At 42.0% G+C, this 22,252-nt stretch overlaps 1 protein-coding gene across 3 annotated transcripts in view; it reads right to left on the bottom strand.

Annotated features, from left to right (window-relative positions):
• Positions 1-22,252, bottom strand: part of TSEN2 (tRNA splicing endonuclease subunit 2) — a 42,438-nt gene that overhangs the window by 18,052 nt on the left and 2,134 nt on the right. For all 3 annotated transcript variants that reach the window (XR_009350803.1, XR_009350804.1, XM_059161774.1), the window contains exons 2-6: positions 18,686-18,903; positions 17,343-17,424; positions 11,111-11,147; positions 5,050-5,581; positions 3,749-3,826 (exon numbers count right to left, since the gene is read on the bottom strand). Coding sequence is in view for 1 of the 3 variants with exons in the window: in XM_059161774.1 (XP_059017757.1) it covers positions 3,749-3,826; positions 5,050-5,581; positions 11,111-11,147; positions 17,343-17,424; positions 18,686-18,874 (918 nt within the window). In the remaining 2 variants the exon portion in view is untranslated. The remainder of the gene's footprint in view (positions 1-3,748; positions 3,827-5,049; positions 5,582-11,110; positions 11,148-17,342; positions 17,425-18,685; positions 18,904-22,252) is intronic.

Here is a 22,252-nt window from a genome sequence, read left to right as displayed (position 1 = left end):
AGGCAGAGAGAGGGGGGAAACAGGCTCCTCACTGAGCAGAGAACCTGGTGTGGGGCTCGATCCTAGAACCCTGAGATCATGACCTGAGCAGAAGGCAGAGGCTTAACCCACTGAGCCACCCAGGTGTCCCAGAACACATTTGTCTGAAAAGATCTTTCTTATATGCGCCTCTCCAGCTCGAAAGTCAACTCTGTGAGAGCAGAAACTCTGCTTGCCGTTCCCCTGGCTCAGGAGAGCACCTAACACATGGCGTTTGCTCTGTGCCTGTGCAGAGAGAATCGACCCCGGGTTTATGACACTGCCGGAGTCACTGCAGGCCTGGCTCTCCAGCTCCTTTCTCCTCACGTGGATGCTGCATGCCCCACAGCCCCTTGCAGCTACCTGACAGCCTTCCCAGGAGTCTGATAATCTTACTTTGACCTTTGGTCTTCCTGTGGCACACCACTCACTAATGCAGAGTACCACTGTTTCTCGGATGCACACAAATGGTGGTCAGAAGTTGATACGGAGGAGATGAACCTGGGTTCTCCAACAGTCAAGGGCTTCTCTTTTCGATGTCTCCCAGCCATCACTTCTTAGTTCAGAACGGGACAACAGGGAAGATGAACTGTGGGATGTGGCAGAGCTGGGCTGAAATCTTCATTAACAGCAAGCCCCCTGCAAGTATCACTTAAGCTCTCCTACCTCACTGACAAAATGGGGCTGAAAATGCCTTATTAAAGATTTAATGAGATGGGACGCCTGGGTGGCTCAGTTGGTTAAGCGGCTGCCTTCGGCTCAGGTCATGATCCCAGTGTCCTGGGATCAAGTCCCACATCGGGCTCCTTGCTTGGCAGGGAGCCTGCTTCTCCCTCTGCCTGCCACTCTGCCCGTGCTTCCTCTCGCTTCTCTCTCTATGACAAATAAATAAATAAAATCTTTAAAAAAAAAAAAAAAGATTTAATGAGATTAAGTCTCATAAAAATTTTAAAGTCTATGCAAAGTACCTAACTGCTCAATTCATTTTAGTATTTGTTAGAATTTAAGTTCTACAGAAACTTTCCATTATCAGTAAACAAATGTTCCTAAGAACTGATAATTAATGCCTCATTAATATTTATTGGCCTAAAATAAATGGTTTTTATGAATGTACACAAACTGCTCATAGGCACTTATTACAGATGGAATGGATCTTAATTCAATTAAGTTGGCTTTATTTGGAATTAAATCATCAGAAGACTGGGGAAGTCCGGGGAGGTAGGTGATTATGTCCCTTGAGATCTCATTAGTAAGCTTTTACTATCAAAGCAAAGTGGAGGGAAGAGTTTAATGATAGTTTTAATATCATCACGAAATCTAGCTAGGTCCCAAAGTGTTATAATGGAAAAACAGTTCTCAGTAACAGATCTTTAAGTCAGCTGTGGAATTATCATACCCAAGCTCCAGAAAAAAACTGCTCTGAATCACCAGAGAAGGGCTGCCTGTGCTCCTGATGGACATTTATGGAAACACATTAAACTGTATAAGTGGTGCACCAAACACAGGTGATTCCTTCAGAGGCAATCTGCCAAAACAGAACTGAGGCAGAGCGAGGTTTAATCGCACATTCCCCGAAAACTGCAAGACCTCTGTGGAATGTCCTCAGGAACCAAGCAGCTTCCAAGAATGCACAGCAACCTAATCTACCTCCCACTACTCTTGTCTTTGTTCAGGAGTGTTTGGGAGACAGCAGCAGAGAGTGACGCCTTTTATTGTCAGTAAAAAGCATCACATGGAACACAACCAGTCACCTCCTGGAACAGTGAGGCTGACACCAAATGCCCTCTCTGCCTATTGCTGCCGCCTCCCAGAGCTGAGATCCTGGCCGGCTCCTCCTCAGCCCTCCAGCAGTCTCCCACTAATGCCAGCTCCAGTACCTGCCCTTCCCTGACATGGCCACTGCAGTGCCCCAGCACCGCCAAGACCGGGTCAGAACCCTGGTTGATACTTATAGATATGCCCTCATGATCTAGCCCTTCTGTGTTGCCATCCAGGGCTGAGCTGCATGAAGGAGTCTACGCTGTCTAGTGTCCAAATGGCAATACACTATTTATCTTTTCACATCTATAGATATCACCAACTCCATGAAGGCTTTCCAGCTAGTTCACGTCCTTTTGGACTCCACCAGTTTCTGTGCAAATTCCACACCCTGAATGCCCCCATTTAACAAATAAAATGATTAAGCACTTGATAGACATCAGACATTGGGTACAAGGATACCAGAGGAGCAACACTGGCACAATCCACAGACCACATGGAATGTAATTATTTCTGGGCCATCTTTAGGACCAGAGCCATATTCTGTTTATTTCTGTATTGTTAGTACTTAGCCCAGTGCTCGGCACAGAGTAAGTACCCATTGAACATTTTTGCAAAATACTGATTGCAAAAGAAAAGGTTCTAACTAGCTACTTAATAGCTTTTACAAGTAATTTAATAATAATGATAACAACAAGAAAAGCAGACACTAATGCTTACTGAGCACTTACTATGTATCAGGCACTGTGCTGGGCCCATTACATGGGGTAGTTAATTCCCAGAAGATCTTATGAACAAGGCACTACATAACGCTCATTATACTGAGAAGAAATCAAGGCCCAGAGAGCTCAAGCACCTAGAGAAGGGGAATCTACAGTGTTGTCCAGCAGAACTTCCTATGATGATGATGTTCTACACCTGTGCTGTCCAATACAGTCACCACTATCCACCTGTCGCTGCTGAGTGAAATGTAGCTGGCACAACTGAGAAACAGAATTCTGCATTTTGTTCACTTTTAAATTAAATAGTCACACGTGGCTAGTGGTTACTGTCTTCTACAACAGATTCAGCTGGTGCATTTGTAGAAAAAGGAGATGTAGTAAATAATTCCAAATATCATTTCTGGGTCCCACAGTCTGTTTGGTCTCATTGCAAGGAAGGAAGTACAGACAAGGAAATCCAGAAAACATGGAGATACAACTACTTCTCTGAGAATGCACCCACAAAGTTACCAATGTGGCCACATTCAACAAGCACTTCCTGAGACCTGCATCTCCACCAAGAACAGTGCTAGTGACTGCGGGAGCCATCCAAGACAAGCAGGAGCATTCTGGGAGAGGAAGCACATGAGATTGAGGAAGGGGTACAGTTCTCCAGGGCAAAAAGGACATTTCTGTGCACAATGTAAACATAAGCCAAGGAGGAGGGACTGAACAAATGAACACAGGATAGAGGAACTCCAAATAAGAGGGAAAATTTATGATGCAGTTTTTAGAAAGTCACTTTTAGCTAACTTTTGGGAATGTAGCTATTCCATTAAGAGACATGTATTAGTAATTCTGCAGAAGGAAATATCTAGTATCCATTTATATAATTAGCAGCCACGACATGACTTGAAGCACGCACCTTGGCTTATTAAAAGCTGGTGAAACTATGAAACACTAAAAACCATGAACTGTACACTTTAAATGGGTGAATAGTATGGTATATAAGCTGTATCTCATGATATAGGAAGGACCCCTTCTTAGACCTGATGAAATGAAGGTTAAGGAGTGAAGTTTAGGCAGACCTACTTTGGAAGGTGCCTATGGTTATGTCAATACCTATTTGTAATGTTCAGTTACTGCATACTCAGTTACTGAATTATATAGTTCCTGAGTTATATACAGAATTGAATTTACAAGTGGACCCCATTAGAGGTTGTCCAGGCCCTGAGACCAAGAGCTGAAAAGGTAACATGCAGGAAACATACCTCTTCTAAGCTAAGCTGCAAATACTCCAAGATCCTATATGGATTTCTTCTGCATACTAATCTCCTTTTTGGTGCCAACTGAAAAGAAATAAACAAACAGAAGCACTACATATTACATAGAGCGGATTGCATTTTAAAACATTTTTCTTACAATTTTCACAGATTTACATTTATTTGATTGATACTGTTAAAAATATTTTTAATTATGATGTGGAAAAAGAAGTTTTAGGTTTCTATTATTAACATTTTGATTTGCTTCCTCTCTATGTTCTCCACGAAATTTTCCCATGGTTGTGATCCTTTCCTTGGTCAAATTTAAGTACTTCTTTTCACCCACTTGCAACTCAGAAGGGTGGGCCTAGCTTATCAGGCTCCATTAACCCTATTCTAAAGGCTAGATAATATTTCTTCAAACAGGTGTTTCACATACAACTTAGCCATTAGATTTGCTCATTTTAGCTATTACAGATAATTCTAGGGCAACCGACTCTGACTATGCATCCCTCGGTAGGGGGCGGGGGTGTGTGCTCTTGAGCTTTCCAGTGTTTTTCCTGTGCTGGCTGACCTCCTCCATACCCGAGACTCCCTGCACCACAGCTGCACTCAAGACTATGTGTAATTACTACAGCACTTCTTTTTTTCCCACCCAAGGGAAAGAATATTATTATATATGCTTTAATTTGCACTTTCTTTTTTTTTTAAGTTAAGTTATTCACAAACTTTGAGGTTTTAGGAGAAATAACATTCATAGCTACTGGGCCACCAGGGCTGGGATCCAGTGCCTGCTAGTTCTCCCAGAGGGTCTCACCACCTCCCACATGCCCTGGGCACTTAATATGGGCCTTCTACCATTTCTGAGTAAGGGGCATCCTGGTTAGCCCTCATCTGCGATGGGCCAGAAACTTAGGGAGTAATTTTCTTCTTCAGTTGATCTTTGGACAACACAGGGGCTAGGGGAGCTGACTTCAGCCACAGAAAATCTACATATAATCTCTGACTCCCCCCAAAATTAACTACTAATAGCCTACTGTTGACTGGAAGCCTTACCAATAATTATAAATGGCTGATTATTGTGTATTTTATATATGTGTTATATGCTGCATTCTTATAATAAAGCTAGAGGAAAAAAATACTTTAAAAAGTCATATGGCAGAGAAAATACATTTACAGTATTGTACTGTATTTATCAAAAAAAGCAAAACCAAAACCCAAAAAAACAAAAGCCTGCACACCAATCCTTGTGTGTATAAGTGGGTTCATGCAGTCTGAACCCCTGTTGTTCAAAGGCCGGCCATACTTACTTCTTCACTTGGGGCACATTCCTTCTCGCTCTCATCATACACATCTTCCTCCACCAGCACGTACTCATCACCAGGCACCCTCTCGCTGGCACAGAGGGGACCTGTGGGCTGGCTCCCATCTCCAGGCTGAGTGTCAGGCAGGAGGAGGAGGACACCTTCTTTGCCACAAGGAACTCGGGGCAGGGGGTGGTGCTGTGGCTTGGCCACCTCCGCCACAGGTTCACCCATGCCGTTGGGAGCGAACGGGTCAGGCCCAGGGCCCTGCTGCAGGCTGCCTGATGGCTTGCAGGGATCGTCCATGCCAACCGACTTTTCCGAGTCCCCATTCATCACAGAGGGTTCCTCTCTATCTGTGGTAACTTCCATTTTGGAAATCGTTTCAGAGTTCTCATCGTGCCTTTGAACTTCTTTCCTTTTTATACCAGGATGCTCGAGTGGTTTTGTGTAATCCTGGAGGGTTGTCTGTACAGTACTCTCCTCCTGCCCTTGTCCTCGCATGAGCTCTGCGGCCCACTCCACACGATGCTGATACCTGGAAGATGCAAATACTGTTAGTAGCACCTGAATTTCAATATTCAAAGCACAACGTGGCATGCAGAAGAGATGGGTTCATAGCATGTCAAAGCGTTTATAGCAGTTTTTCTCAGTAGAGGGCTATAGGTAAATGTTTTCTTTATACTTTTTTTTGGTGTGTGTTTTCTAACTGTTCTGCAATAAGCATGTGTTACTTTTGTTTTTATTAGAGCTTCATTTAATTTTCTTACTTTGAAAAAAAACTTGACTCCAGTTTGACCAAGTATGAATATTTATGTAATTTAAAACTGGTTGGCCAAATGATTAAGGTGACTACAAAGAGAATATGGCTATGTTCTCTCAGGATTTCCTTTACATTATTCTCAATTTTGGATATCACAACATTTTCAGAAAAACATCCCACTCACAGTATACAGAATCTTTGCTCGGCACTGGAATGCAAAATGAGAACTTCAATAAATATTTTTCACAGTACCTACTAAGGTCCTCACTGCATATGGCACGAAAGGATACATATGGCCAAGCATCCTAGCAGAAAGGGCACTTTCTCTCATAATAACTTTTGAAGTACTGTTTGATGAGGAATATCTGCTTCGTTCCTCAAATGTAAAGGCAACCCCGAACACTTTCCATGTTATAAAAAATCACAGGTAAGACAATAGCGTTCTGCCCCAGTGAGACCCCTGGCCTGATGATCCCACTGCAATGCCTCCATGCAGAGTCAGGCTGCCATACTGGAAATCTCATCAGCAGGAGCTAAAGGCAATGCGAAACTCAAGCACTATTTTCTTTTCTTTTTTTTCCTAGATTTTATTTATTTGACAGTGAAAAAGCACAAGCCGGGGAACAGAGGAAGAGGGAGAAGCATATTCCCAGGTAAGCTGGGAGCCCTATGCGGGCCTTGATCCCAGGACCCTGGGACCATGACCTGAGCTGAAGGTAGATGCTTAACCATCTGAGCCACCCAGGTGCCCTAACTCAAGCACTTTTTGCCTCTACCTACAACCGTTGGCCTGGAAGCCACTTACGACCACACGGTTTGTGGGAAGACCAGAGGTAATTTTACTCTTCACCTTAAGTATTTTGCTTTGCGTATAGATGGCTGAATATGTCACAGTTTCTAAACTGTGGCATCTCATACGCAACTGAACAAGGAAGTTGGCCTCTGCTATATTTTAAGATTTGTGGCTGCTTAACCCTGATTCCTCAGAGGAATCGCCAAGCTGTCCACACCCTGTCTATCCTACATAGGGATGAGTACGCCTTCCTATATACTGGGAACTGTATCTTAGATTTAAAGAGTAAAACCTAGAAAGGCTACACCTACATCTAAGAAGAAGCAGGTAGACAAAGCCTATTACTTAACTTCTCTGTGGTTGTTCCCCCACCTGTAAGTAGGGGTAATGAGACAACTACTGCAAAAAGGGGTTATGTATTACTTTTAATAATCAGAATAAAAAATGTAGTTGCTCATACAATGGCAGGGTGTCTTCTCACCTGTATGAAAAGTATGGCCGCTGTTGCATACAGTTAAAAGAACTTTCAATTGAGAGATCTCAAAAAGAATCTTTGCTCTTCATGCCACCTATAGTACTGGCTTGATAGGCTTTGTGGATTTATGAATCTTTTTATTTGAACACAGATTTTTGTGTCAACATATCTTTCTGGGGAAGGGATCCCCAACTTTCATCAAATTCCTTGACTTAAAATATGTGAAAGAACCACTGATGAAAGGTTCAACTATTGCCCCTTTGAGCAAAAGATCTGAACTTGAGAGAGAGAGAAAAAGCACAGAGAGAAGGAGAGAGGCTCTGATCTCTGCAATAGGGTGGTCAAGGCAGATACAAGTTCAAACTCTCATTCCATCATGTTCCTGTACTAGCTACCCGACCCTTAAAAGGCTCAGCTCCTACTCTGTAAACCAGGAGTAAACCGTACTGACATGATGGATTTGTTGCAAGGACTAAAGGAGACAAGACATGGGCAATGCTCAGCACACAGTAAGTACTCTATAAATATTTGTTACTATATGCTTGTGGGCTTTTTAGGGGGAGACTTGAAAAATAAAATCATTTTGACTTATACATATACATTACAAAACACAAATAACATTTTTAATGAATGGAAGTGTACACCTTGCTTTTTGAGAGCAGGACAGCTCTGTGGGGACAAGTGCTGCACCAGATCTGGGTTCGGGAGTTGGCTCTTTCATGTGATTCCGAGCTAAAGCACTTAACGCCCCTATAACTTTTTGCTCTTCTGCAAAAAAGCAGAATCACACCTGCATTCCTGCCTCATTATGACCTCAGATGCTCATTTTGTGGAAGCTCAAATGAGAGCGTGGCTGCAAAAGCATGTGGGAGAAAGCCTCTGAGAAAGACTGGTGATGCAAACAGCCAGATACACAAATGACTAAGACATATGGCATATGAGTCACAGAGCAGGTGTCCTCTCATTGGCTGACAATGCCTGAAAAAGCCAAGTCCTGCTGCGATTAACCCTGGACGCTGCTGGAGAAGCAGCAGGAAGAGAAAAGTAAAAGTCAGGCGACATAAGGGAGAGAGTGGCAGGGGGAAAAGGTGGCAGCTATGATTAGCAGCAGTGAAGAGACTGGTGAAAAGCCATTTCAGGGCTACCCGACCGCACAAGGGTGTAGCATCTGAATACGCCTCTGCTTCTTCTGTCTCTATGGCCTTGAACATACTCTTCCACTGGCACGGTGAATGCCCCCCTTCCCCACTTACAGATGAATGCCTATCTGCCATTGGAAATTCACAGCAAAACAGTTTTGAGGCAGTCTGCTTGGGTCCAAGTACTGCCCTTACACAAGTTATGTAACCTCTGGTTGCGTTTCCTCACCTGTCAGATAACAGGACCTACCTCTAGGGGAGATGAGAGGACTTTAGGGGACAGTCTAAAATGTGTTATCAGCACAGGACCTCATTTATGGAATATGACCAAGAAACGCCAGCATGTACGACGTTATTGTTCTCCTGTGTCAATGTCTTGTAGGCTCTGAAGCTGAACTGCCTTGTCTGAGCTGATACAATAAGATGGAAATGACTATGCCTACCTCAAAGACTTCTCAAGAAGATGAACTGAGATGGTCAAGTAAAGCATCCAGACTGATAGCTAGCACTGTTAGAGAGCCGGTACCTGTTAGCTATGACAGTGATCATAGTAATACCTCCCTGCAATGTTTATTACAGAACAGTCCAGTCATTTACTTCTCTTCTGCTCCCACTTGATGGTAAATCCCTTGAGAATAGGGATGAAATTTTTTCCTCCTCTTGTATCTGTAGCACCTACCCGACACCCAACACTCAGGCACCTGCAGTAAACACTAGCTGAACAGAGGACTACAAATGGGGGGGGGGCAACACCTCCCTCACGACTGGCCCTTCGAGGACACAACCTATATATTTCAGTCCCCTAGGGCATCATCCAAGGGTCTGGATACTCACCTCCAGAGAGGATTACAGGAAGGTTCTCATCACCCATGGACAACTATGTTGGGAAAGAGCCAATCAGAGTGAATTCACTTGAGAAAGGGAATCAGAGTTTAGAGGGAAGAGTAAAGAAACAATTACAACAAGCACTTAAGCTGAAAAATTAACGTAAAAATATAAAAATGAACCCAGTTATTTTAATATTTAATAATTTAGATTTTGACTGCAATTATTATGGCCAAATAATTAATCAAGTGATGGGGGGCCATAATTTTCTGCAGAAATGTCAGATATGGTTAAGTCCTAACCCCTGGCACCTGTGAATCTGACCTTCTCTGGAAACACTGTCTTTGCAGATGTAACCAAGTTAAGATGAAGTCATACTGGCTAGCTTCCTTGTAGGAAAGAAGAGGGAAATTTGGACAGAGACACGTAGACATACACAAGGGAGAGCTCCATGTGAGAATGGTGGAAGAGCCTAAAGAGATGCATCCATAAGCCAAGGAATGGCAAAGATTGCTGGCTACCACCTGAGGTTCACACCAGGCATGGAAGATGGGAGGATCCTCCTTTATAGCCTTCTGAAGGAGCACAGCCCAGCTGATATGCTGATTTTAGACTCCTGGTCTCCAGAGGTATGTGACTAAATTTCTGTTCTTTTGAGCTATGGTAGCCCTAGGGAACTATACAAGGATCAATAAAATGCTTGGAATGTTATTACTGCAGAGCTGACAAAGGGATAACTTCAGCCGGGTGACAATCTCCCCCACCCAGAACTTCACATACTCAAACTGGCTTGACTGCCAGCCCAATCAGGATGCAGTTTTTTTTTTTTTTTTAAAGATTTTATTTATTTATTTGAATAAATCACAAGCACAAGCAGGCAGAGAGGCAGGCAGAGAGAGAGGGGGAAGCAGGCTCCCGCTGAGCAGAGAGCCCGATTCGGGGCTCGATCCCAGGACCCTCAATCATGACCTGAGCCGAAGGCAGAGGCTCAACTCACTGAGCCACCCAGGCGCCCCCAGGATGCAGTTCTGAGGGGCAGGCTTCTGCTCTGAGTCCTAGGGTTGACCACAGCAGCTTTCCTGCAGCTGCTCCTGGGATGGGGGCTTTGCCAGGTTCTTAGCAGGCCCCTCCCAGACTGGAACCCTACCCCCACACCCAGCCTGCAGGTATAGCCACAGCAGCCACTGAGATCTCCCTGGGGTCACTGTCCCTGGCTACGGGTTACCGAGCACACAACTGAATAGGAGCTGTCAGATTCTGCCAGTATGTGCTAGAAGCAAAAAGAAAAACCACTGGGGCTTCAATATTTTTAGAAGGCTTACAGAAGAGTCACCACTGGAGCTGCCTCTCAGGGACAATGAGGATTTAAATGCATGAACGTTTAGTCCACAAAATCCCACCAAGGGACCACTCTGTGTTGGGGCTGCAGAGAGGAAGCAGGCCTGGTTCCTGCTCTCCAGGAACTGACAGTCTAAATCCAGGTGTATGACAGCCGGCACAGCGAGGGGCGCCAAGGCGGACTGTGTGGGAGCTGGAAGAACCAGCCCCACGAAGGGAGGGTGGTGGTGACAAGAAAACCTCCAAGAGAGTGACAGGCAGCGTGCTTGCTTGGGGGGGGGGGGGGGGGTCAAGAAGAGAAGTTCCGAAAAATGGGAGAGCGTAAAGAAAAGCCAGAGGAAGGAATTGGGATTGTATGAGTAGATGAGGAAGAGCCTCCATGGAAGCCTTTCTCTCACCCTGCAAGTGTAGAGTGAGGAAAGAGGATAGGGAGAGGTTAGTTCTAGACCTAAGTGTAAACATCCTAGCACTTAAAGACATACACAGTAGAGGACACTTGTTCATATTTTGGAAGTGGCAAAGGATTTGGATTAGCATTATTTAAAAAAATTAACTTAGTGCATTTCAAATATGATTTGATCCACATTAAGTTCAGACATAATTTTCAAGGACACACCTACTACCAAAAAAAAGAAAAACAAAAAACAAAAAACAAAAAAACAAGGCGTGACCTACCACACTGGAAAGGCTATCTACAAACAGATCTGACTTAAGCCAAGGCCATCATGACTTACTTCTTTGACGTGATTATAGGCATGTCTGTCTTCATATCTGTAACAACAAAAAAGTCTGTTCAGACAATTTTCCTAAAGGTAAAAAATACATTGAAAATCCAGAAAAACAAAGAGAATTTCAAGAATCACAAAATCACACATTTAGAAGGCTAATCTTGCTCAACCAGCAATGGCATGCTTTATATGCCATCATTCCCTGAACCCACTGGAAGGCAGTGCTGATTGATCACAGTGCTCTTGCTGTGCCCAGATGTGACCCTGAAATCCTTCTCAACACTGCAGCGCAGCAGCAATGGCATGCAAGAGGAAACCCCTCTGCCACCTCTGAACTTTTGGATGAAAATATCGAGGCACTAAAGTTACGTACTTTGCCATTTTCCCGTGCTTCATAAGGCATCTTCAGTCAAAGCTCCCCACATGTACCTACAAAAAGGGTTGATGAAGTGAATTTCATGGCAGTGTTGGTGCTGGGTGTGGACCTGGGAGTTCTGGGTTGTAGCTCTGGGCATCTGGCTGGTTGAGCCTTTCCACCTTCGGTATTATTTACTGATCACCTGATGGTGTGGGTTTTAGTCCTCATCCTCCTCCACTCTGCCTTGGGCAAATCGTTTCTCCTTACCCAAACTCAGCCTTCTGCCCAGGGCATTAAAGGCTTGGAATAGATGATCATCAGCTTTAAAAACACTAGGAGTTCACATACTCCTACCTCCTTAGGAATTTGTCAGTTTTTGCTGTGTCATGACCTCCCTCCTCTGGTAAATTTAATAAAAATGACAATTTAGCATGCATTACTGATAGTCATCCATGTGTCCAGCACTGGAGACACAGAAGTAAGAAAATAAATCCTCTTTTCTTGAGATACAGCCCAGTTGGGGAGACAGACCAGAAATGACTGATTGTAACCCAAGCTGAGGAGTAAAAGGAGTATAAAGGGAGTAGCTCACTTTACCTGAAAGGCTTAGTAAAAAACACCAAGGAGGAGGAGTAGCTGAGCTGCTCTGAAGAGTGAATGAGGGTTCACCAGGCAGACCAGAGGGAAGGAGGCAGGGGAAGCCATGCAGAGGCTGAAAGAGTAAATGCATGGCAGGTCCATGGAATGGCAAGCAGCCCAAGGTGGCTATAGTGCCAACAAGTAGAAAAGAGTGCAGAGAGAGGGTGGAAGATGAGGCTGAAGCCAGAATTTGAAGACCCTCCTAAAATGGACATTTGAGATTTACTTCTTCAAGGCAGTCCACAAGCTTCATTTATGATTCCTTGGCATAAATTCCTTTCCTTCAAATTTCTATTACTGTCTAAAATTCAGTTACTACACAGATCAGGAGAAGATTCTCAACTGTTAAGATCATCATACTATTTGAAAGCCTTCTAGGTTTCTGGCCAAATATTCGTAATGCTGAAGCTTGATGGTGGGGGTCATTCTGCTATTTTTTCCCCCACTTTTTGAAAAAGTGAAAAAGTTTTCAGACATACAAAAGTAAGGAGAATAGTATAATAAATTCCCATGTTGCCATCCCTCAGCTTTAACAATTAACTCATGGCCAGTCTTGCTTTATTTGTTCTTCTGTTCATTCTCCTGTCTCCAGATTATTCTGAAAAAGATCCCTTACATCCTATCACAGCATCTCTAAGTAGTGCTTATATATTTCTCTAAAGACTTAAAAAAAATCCAAAAAACCTTGTATAAAAAAATTGGGGGCGTTGGCTGGCTCAGTTGGTGGAGCATGTGACTCGAACTTGAGGCTGTAAGTTCAAGTCCCACATGTGCATAGAGCTTACTTAAAAAAATTATAAAAATTGGAAAAATAATTGCAATACCATTGTTACTTTTAAAAATTACTATTAATTCCTTAGCCTCATCCAAAATCTATGAACTGTCACAATTTTTGAAAATTGGACTCAAAATCCATCTAAGGCCTATACGTTGCAACTGACTGGTAAATCTGAAGTTGATTCTAATATACGTGACCCCACATGTTTTTCTTCCCTGTGATTCACTTACTGAAGCAATTGGGTCTTCTGTCCTATACAGCTTCCCCCTGGTCTGGCCTCAGAGGATCACGTCCCTACTGTGCTGTAAACACGGTGGCTCATCAAAGGTCGCAGGCCCAGTACTGTTCTTGAATTACTCATGGACTGTCCAAGAAGAGCCTGCACCAACCTTTAAGCAACTGCCTCACTCAACACATCGCTTAGTTCAGCTCCCCTTGTCTTCACAGCCTGCTTTTCACAGAGAGGGAAGCCATAGGTAAACAGCTAAATAGTAGGGGATCTATTTCCATTCTGTTGCAAAGGTCTTGACACTGGAGTACTTTGAGCAGCACTGGCTTAATTAACGCATTCTTTGACCCTGTTTCCCGCAAATCGATGCAACTGGTGGCTTGACCAGATTCAGGCTCAGTATTTTGGGCAGCCTACTTCATGGGTGGTGCTGTGTGTTTCCCTCACAAGACAAAAAAATGTGTTGTCTCTTTGTATGTCATCAACACCACTGGTGATCAATGTTTTATAAGAGGATGCAAAATGGTGCTATTCTAATCCCATTATTTCTTGTTTATAAGCAGGAATCTTCTATAGAGAGAAATCCCTCACTACTTAGTGACCTCAAGAACCAGTCCATGTTTACGAATTTCCAAAATGGTGAATCCTCCACAAGTGAACTGTGAATTTCTCCTGGAATGTATCAGTATGTACTAGCAAAAATTAAAAGATTCAAGCGTTTTTTTTGAGGTATTATTACCGATGACTGGATTTTAAAACAAATTATAGTATTAATTCTTTTTGTTTGTTTTTAGCAAGAGAAAGAGAGAGAGAGAATCTGAAGCAGGCTCCATGCTTAGCACAGAGCCTGATGTGGGGCTCAGTCTCACGACCCTGAAATCACAGCCTGAACCGCAATCAAGTGTTGGACACTAAACTGACTAAGCCACCCAGGTGCCCCTATAGCATTATTCTCATTGATGTTCAAATGTTTCCCTCTTTGGTCTGGGGAGCCTCCTTTGAAACAAGCCTAGCACTTTTTGATAATCTTCTTTGCTTCCTGGTACAGATGTTTATTGTGAAAATCCTGGCTCTCAACCATACCAACATAATTAATCATGTGCTTTTCTAAACAATACCCATACAACAGTCGGTTGTATGATTGCTATCACCTGTAAAATAATTGCTGAAAATAATGTGAAGATTATTTTGCAACTCTTCCTTTCTTTAGAGTATAGGGCAGGTTGATTGCACTGATGGTCCCAGTTCTTCAGATCTTCCACCTGCCAAACACGTTGACTCTAGACAAGTTGGAGTAACAGCAAACATGCCATGAGGAGAGGTCCAAAAAGCACCGGCATGCTGGGGCTTGCTTGTGACCCTCCACCATGACCATGAGAACACGCCTGGCTAGTCTGCTAAAAGGATGACATTATGGTGCCCCCCGCCCCTCATCCCAGTTGAGACCATCCTAGACCAGCTGACAGCCGACCAACAGACCGCCAGACACTAGTAAGTCCAGCTCGATCCATTATTGGACTAAATCCATCAGAGTAGCCAGCTGATCTCTATAACTAACCAGATGGAGAAGTATATGCAGCCAAGATCAGCACACCTACCTAGCAAACTTGTCAGCAATTTGGATGCTGCTGAAAGCCAATGATTAAATAACACTGTGCCAAGAGAGAACTGACACAAAGTCTATGCTATTAGGATTGAACCTCAAGTCACCATGTTCTATAGTCACTCAATATAGTTTTCTTCCATGGCTATACCACCAACTTGATATATAGATTCCGCTTTTTTAAAAAATTACTTTTTTTTTTTTTTAAAGATTTTATTTATATATTTGACAGACAGAGATCACAAGTAGGCAGAGAGGCAGGAAGAGAGGAGGAGGCAGGCTCCCCACAGAGCAGAGAGCCCGATGTGGGGCTTGATCCCAGGACCCTGAGATCATGACCGAGCCGAAGGCAGTGGCTTAACCCACTGAGCCACCCAGAAGCCCCTAAAAATTACTTTTAAAAATTTAACTTTGTTTTGTAATCATGTAACACATTTACAAGGTTCCAAAGTCAAATCTATAAAGTTGGACCTCTTTCTCCATCCTGTTCTGTCCCTCCACCATAGGCATTAAAAAGAATCCATGATTTATCCTTCCTTAAATTTCAAAAATATATTTATATCCCCCCACCTTCAGATAAACCATGGCACACTACGCAGATTCCCCCTTACTGTGCCTTCTTTGCTTAGGAACACATCCCAGTTATCCTTCATTCTTAGCTCAGTTCCATGGTACTTCATTGTATGAATGCAGTACAGTGTTAATTGACCAGTCCCCTCATACCGGACATTTGGGTCTTATCCAGTCTTTAATATAAGAAACAGTTTGCAATGAATAGCCTCGTGCAATTTCTTTTCATATTTTTGCCAGTCTATCTTTCAGAAAAATTCCTAGAAATGGAATTGCTGGGTTAAAAGTAAATGCTGGAGGGGCGCCTGGGTGGCTCAGTGGGTTAAGCCTCTGCCTTTGGCTTAGGTCATGGTCTCAGGGTCCTGGGATGGAGCACCACATCAGGCTCTCTGCTCAGTGGGGAGCCTGTTTCCCCCTTTCTCTCTGCGTGCCTCTCTGCCTACTTGTGATCTCTCTCTGTCAAATAAATAAATAAAATCTTAAAAAAAAAAAAAGTAAATGCTAGATATCCACAGGCGAAACACTGGACCCCTACTTTATATCACACATAAAAATTAACTCAAAGTGGATCAGAGACCTAAATTTAAGAGCTGAAAATATAAAACTCTTAGAAGAAAACACAGGGGAGAATCTGTATCAGCTTGGATTTGGCAATGGCTTCCTAAATATGACACCAAAACCATAAGTAATGAAAGAAAAAAACATATACACTGGACTTTATTAACATTAAAAAATTTTATCACTTCACACTCACCAAGATGGCTATCACAAAAAACAGACCAAAAAAAAAAAAAAAAAAATTCAAAACCCAGAAGATAACAAGCGATAGAATTAGGAACTTTGTGTATTGCTAGTGGGAATATAACAGGGGGAAGATATTGTGGAAAACTGTTTGCCATTTGCTAAAAAATGAAAACAGAACTATCATAAGAGCCAGCAAGTTCACTCCTAGGTATATGCCCAGGAGAAATGAAAATATATGTACACACACACACACACTCACTCCTAGGTATATGTCCAGGAGAAATGAAAATATATGTTCACACACACACACACACACACACACCCCTGTATATGAACATTCACAGCAGCCCTATTCATAACAGACCCAACGTGGGAACACCCCAAAATGCTCATCTTTGGATGAGTGGATAAACAAAACATGGAATACCCATACAATGGGATACTATTCAGGATAAGTTCTGATAACGCTACAACATGGCTTCACAATGTATGATTCCAGGTACAATGAAGTATCTAGAATGGGCAACCTCCGAGGCACAGTGAACATATTAGAGTGGCTAGGGGTTAGGGGGAGACGAAGATTGGGGGGGAGGCATATGCATAAATCATTTTGGCAGCCATTGCTAAATTCCCCTCTGTGACAGTTGTACCACCTGCATTCCCACCAGCGATGCGTGAAGAATGTTTCTCTGGGCCTCCCCAAGAAGAATATGGTCAAACTTTTGGATTTTTGCCAATCTGATTGTTAAAATGGTATCTTAGTGCAGGTTTAATTTGTATTTTTTCTTACAAAAAAACCCCAATTATGTTTTTATATGCTGGCATTGGTTATGTAATCACCTTGAGACTTCCTTGGACAAACACACTAAGGTAAAAGATTTTTAAGTTAAAAGAAGGCGAGTCAAGCAAGTAAGAACTACACACATTAGTTAATGTTTTAACAAATTCATTAATGTTATGGTTATTGTTTAAATTCTAATGCTAGAAATAAAAAATATAAAGCTCATTTTGCATATAGGTGAAGAGGTACTTAAACTACTAGTACCTTCTGAGTGCACAGTACCCTGCTAGTCAATATTTACCAACAGAAAAACCTGAATAACACTTTTGATAACTCCAGAAATTAGTTAAAACTCATTTTCACCAATCATCAGAATCCTTTCACCTTGATCAGAATTATTATAGTTGCTAGTTTTAGCAGTAAAATTGCCACTGTGCATGTTATGTCTTCTCCAGAGAATTTTCCTATGTAATCAAAGTGTAAGATCAAAGAGGAAAAAAATAATTTGCCAAATGAACTGAATGAGGTACGTTTACCTTTCCACTTAGCAATGAGCTTAGGATCTGAAATTGTGAAGTTTGGACGGCTTCTAGACAGGATACCTTTTCCAAAATAACCCTTCCAGGAAAAGAGAAAACAAAGTTAGTTCATGTGTAGTTACCATTTTTATAGCTGATGGAAAATAACTATTTGAGTTAACAAGAGATTCATTCTATTTTTCTAAGCTTTATATTTTCCTTCTGATTATTTAATGATTACAAATGAAGATCTTAGCATTTATCTCTGATTGTTTGAAGAGTTCTAGTAAGTTTTCAGTACACCTTATGTGTCTTAACCTAATGATTTCAGTCTGGGTTTGGTAAGCTTAAGGCAATGAGATAGGCAGAGGCAGGGCCTTGGCCTAGAGCCCCATTTCATAAGGATCAATGCCACCTGCTGTATCCCACTGTGAGAAGGTGGCTACAGCATATGTATTTTGTATAAAAATGTTTAGAAAAGCCATTTTAGAGAGGAAGTAGATCAATGGGTGACATGGGCTGGAAGTGGGAGCAGCGATTAACTGCAATGGTACAAGGGAACTTTTTGTGGTGATGGGAATGCTCCACAACTAGACCGTAATGGTGATTGCACAACTCTATGAATTTACAATCATTGAATTACGCATTTACAATGAGTGAATTTTTATGGCACTAAATTATACCTCAATAAAGCTATTTAAAAAATGCTCCCAAGTTGGGGGATCTGGCTGCCTCAGTTGGTACAGCATGTGACTCTTGAGCTCAGGGTTGTGAGTTCAAGCCCCCTGCTGTGGGTAGAGGTTACTTAAAAAAAAAAAAAAGAAGCCTCCAGTAATGCACTGGCTATGGATGGGGGTGAGGTGGGGAGGAAGCAGGCTACCAATCTCAACCTGAACTTATCATGGGTGGAAAACACAAAAACTAGAACTTGTTCTCATCTAAGAAGAGTTCCCCAAAGAGACAAGATCCCCGTGAGACAGAACAACATGCCACCCTGTGTTTACCTCTGGAGATGGAGTGGGACAGGGGAATTTTTACTTTTTACCCATTAGATTCCTGTAAATTGCTTGACATTTTTATGAACATGCATGGCTTTTATAACTGAAAGACAAGAAAGGCCAATGCGCTACCTTACTATATTGTTGCAATGTGGGTTCAAGGGTGGGGGAGTAGTCTTCCTCATTAACATACGGCTTCAGGGCACCTGATTCAAATTGCACAGTTCTAACACTGGACTGAATGGCAAGGAAAGAATATAGGTCAATTACAGTTTGCTTTTGGGAGTGAATGGGGGGGGAAGCAAAAAGGATAGCTGGCTCAGGGCTGTCAAAAGCAGCCATGTCAAAGCCTCCAACACTTACTCTCCCATAGAGCTGCTCCATATCTTCTGCGTTCCTCACAATTACATTGTTGTTTATCAGCTCTGCTGTGAACACTTTGAAGTCTTGCTTAGGCCCACAGTCCTGACCAAAAGGAATGGGCAGTGGAGACTCGTAACTCTCATACACTCTTCTTTTCCGCTTTGGGGCACGGAAAACTGCTTCTGCCATTTCTCAAGGGTAGCTGTTTTTAAAAGAGTCTAATAAGGAGAAAGAAACAGATAGCCAATCCATAACTATGTTGACCAAAAATGGGGATGCATTTATCTCTAGGCTCAGAAAGCTTTGTGGTCCATGTGAAAAATAAAATATTTAGAAGCAGTGTACTAAAAGAAGGAGTAATGAGAACATTTTGTACAAGCACTAAAAATCCCAATCACCTAAATATCTCAATTCCCAAAACTGTGCTCAAGAAGTCAGTAATGGTATTTCTAATTATCATGAACAAGACTGAGGCCTTGTGGCATGTCCAAAGTCATAACACCATGCAAAAGTCTACTGATAGCAAGCACAATAGGATTCCTGTTCTTTTGCTCAGACAACAGACATTTACTGAGTACCTACCAGGGCCTCATTATAATCAGAGGTGTTGGCGATATAAAGATAAAGCCAAAAAAGACACTGTCCTCAAAGAATTAAATCTAGTCAGTATTTTTATTTTCCAAAATAAAAGGACCTTAAAATACATTCTAAACATCAGGTCAATCATCTTCTAATTTATAAGGTAAATTAATAAGTGATAACAACAATGACAGAAAGTTATTTCAGGGTTTGTTATGTACCACCAAATGTGAGTGGCAAAGAGCACAAACTCTAAAGCTAGAATGCCAGGACTGAATTGGCTTTACTAGTCCTACCTGTGTAATTTGGGGCAAAAGATGGTTAATCTCTCTGTGCTTTGGTTTCCTCATTTGCAAAATAAGGATGAAAAACAGACTCTATCTTAGAGTTAAGACCCCATAAAGGGCCAAGAAGGGTACCTGGGACATAATGAGCTTCACGCATGTATTTAATTATCATTATGGGGTGAGCACTACCAATTCTGGTTTACAGATGAAGAAAACAGGTTCAGGTCAGAGAGATTTTACAAAAGGTCCGTTCAGATGATCCCAGGTCTGTTGAACTTCAAAGCCTACACTCTTTTCACGGGGCTCTGCTGTGAGCACAGGCAGCATCTCCCACCCACCCTCCTTGTCTGAAGGCCCACTATTTCTCAAGATTAGGAGCCAAAGGGTTCCAGAGAATTATGGAATTACTTAGACAAGACTGCCCTTGTCTGTCCTTGTCTCAGTCCTGAGCCAGTGTGCACTCAGCACTCTGAGGAAGTAAAGGAAGCCAAAGTCAGTACCTCTCCCTTCCAGGCCTTATACTCAATCTGAAGAGACAAAACAAGCACATAACACACACGAAAGCAAACTGAAGGTAACACAACAGGCTACAATTTCATAATGGCTAAAGGAAGGAAATGAAGTTGAGTGCACCGTGTGATAAAGAAAAAGAGCCACAACAGATATATCTAACTTAGGAAAATTCAACCACATGCAAAGGGGGAAAATGTAAACAGTGCAAGCGTCTGGGCCAGGCACTCCACTCTCCCAACAGATGCCCTGGAATGAGAGGGGAGACTCGAATCTGCTGCTCCCTTTGTCCCGGCCCAGTTTGATTTAAGTGGAGAGCAGATCCAGTGCTTGAAAATATAGTGGAGCTCTATCACACGTTTCATCTACATGGATCCAAGAGAAAAAAGTAAGACTGCTTATTAAAATGCCTCCTGCGCTTAATACCAGGATCCATTGGGCAACGGATGCAACCAAGCCTGAAACAGCCGGTGATGGTGGCCAAATCTATGGAAGGTAAGTGGTTTTATGGGTTCGTGACCATTAAAAAGAAATTGAATGCCTTGTCCAGTGTGTGATGATACCTTTATCTGCCTTCTCAAAGAAATTGAGGAATTAGATGAGGACAAAGGAAAATATAGAACAAGCTTGAGTTACAGAAATTGAAAAACCAATTACAAAGATAACTGTGAAAAATAAGAATCACTAAGTTGAAACCTTCATAGAAATAACCAAGTATGCTAAGCAGCAAACACTAGAGTAATTTTTTAAATAAGATCCCTCAATGGAATTACATACTGAGCATGACTCATATATACATTATACACATGCTATAAAATAAAGCCTTTATAACAAGCCATGTATGTTGGATGTTAATGGACAATTAAGAGATTTTCTTCCAAGAGCATTTTAACTAAATTTTCACTTGCTGACTTATCCCTCAATCCAAGCTGATGATCACATTTCGTATTCAGAAGAAACAGCAATAAAAAAAAAAAAAGAAGAAGAAACAGCAATTTATCCTGAAACTTAAACAGCTTTTTTGAGGCAGGATGTTTAAATCTAGTGAGAAACTTTCTAGGCATTTCCAGGAACAAGTTGAACTTTTATGAGATTTTTCACTTTTGAAACTTAACTTCTGGTTAGTATTTAACTTGTATATGCTACATTTGGAATTTTTTGAAAAAAAAAAAGAGGAAATGTTAAATGGCTAACTTCAAGAACTTCTAATTAAATTCTCTTGAACAAGTGACAATGAAGTTATAATTTGCCTGGTTTGGAACTTTCCCTCAGATTGCTGCTATATTCTCCTTATTTTTTTCAAGATTTTATATATATATATATATATATATATATATATATATATATTTATTCGACAGTCAGAGATCACAGGTAGGCAGAGAGGCAGGCAGAGAGAAAGAGGCTGAGCAGAGAGCCCGATGCGGGCCTTGATCCCAGGACCCTGAGATTATGACCTGAGCCGAAGGCAGAGGCCCAACCCACTGAACCACCCAGGCACCCCAATATATACTCTTTAAGAAAAAAGCAAGAATGAGCTAGGACACTTGATGGCAAGAACTCTGTATTCCAACCCAAGTGTGTGTGACAGAAAGGTTCCTGCCACAAAATGTTCCCTGTTTTCCACAAAATCTCAAAGTCTGGTGGTGTTTCCTCTGCCCATGTGGCAGGAAAGGCTTCAAGAATCTGGCTCATAGGACTCCTAGATATGCAAACCTGCCATTATTATCATGCGACCTTGCACAACCCACTTAAGCTCTCTGAGCCCTGTTTCTTCATCTTCAACTTGAATAGGACTGGAAAACAGTTTGGAAGTCACTCAAAGGTTAAACACAGAATAACCATATGATCCAGCAATTCCATTCCTTGGTACAGATATAAGAAAACTAAAAACAAGTTCATGCAAAAATCCATACCGGAATGTTTAGTGATTCATAATAGCCAAAAAAAACCCCAACAACAAAAAAAGTGGTAACAACCCAAATGTCCCTCAACAGATGAATGGATCAATGAAAGGTGGTGTATCCATATGTAATGGATTACCAGCAATGAAGGAACAAAGTGCTGATAGATGCTAGTGTGTATGAAGCTTGAAAGCATTACCCTAAGTGAAAGTAGTCACAAAAGACCACATATAAGACCATTATTATGAAATGTCTACAATAGCAAATCCATACAGACACAAGTGGATTAG

Source organism: Mustela lutreola, chromosome 2 (genome assembly GCF_030435805.1).
Source record: "Mustela lutreola isolate mMusLut2 chromosome 2, mMusLut2.pri, whole genome shotgun sequence".
Lineage (NCBI taxonomy): Eukaryota > Metazoa > Chordata > Mammalia > Carnivora > Mustelidae > Mustela > Mustela lutreola.
Note: the sequence above shows the minus strand (reverse complement) of the source record. Positions and strands in the feature narration are given on the sequence as shown.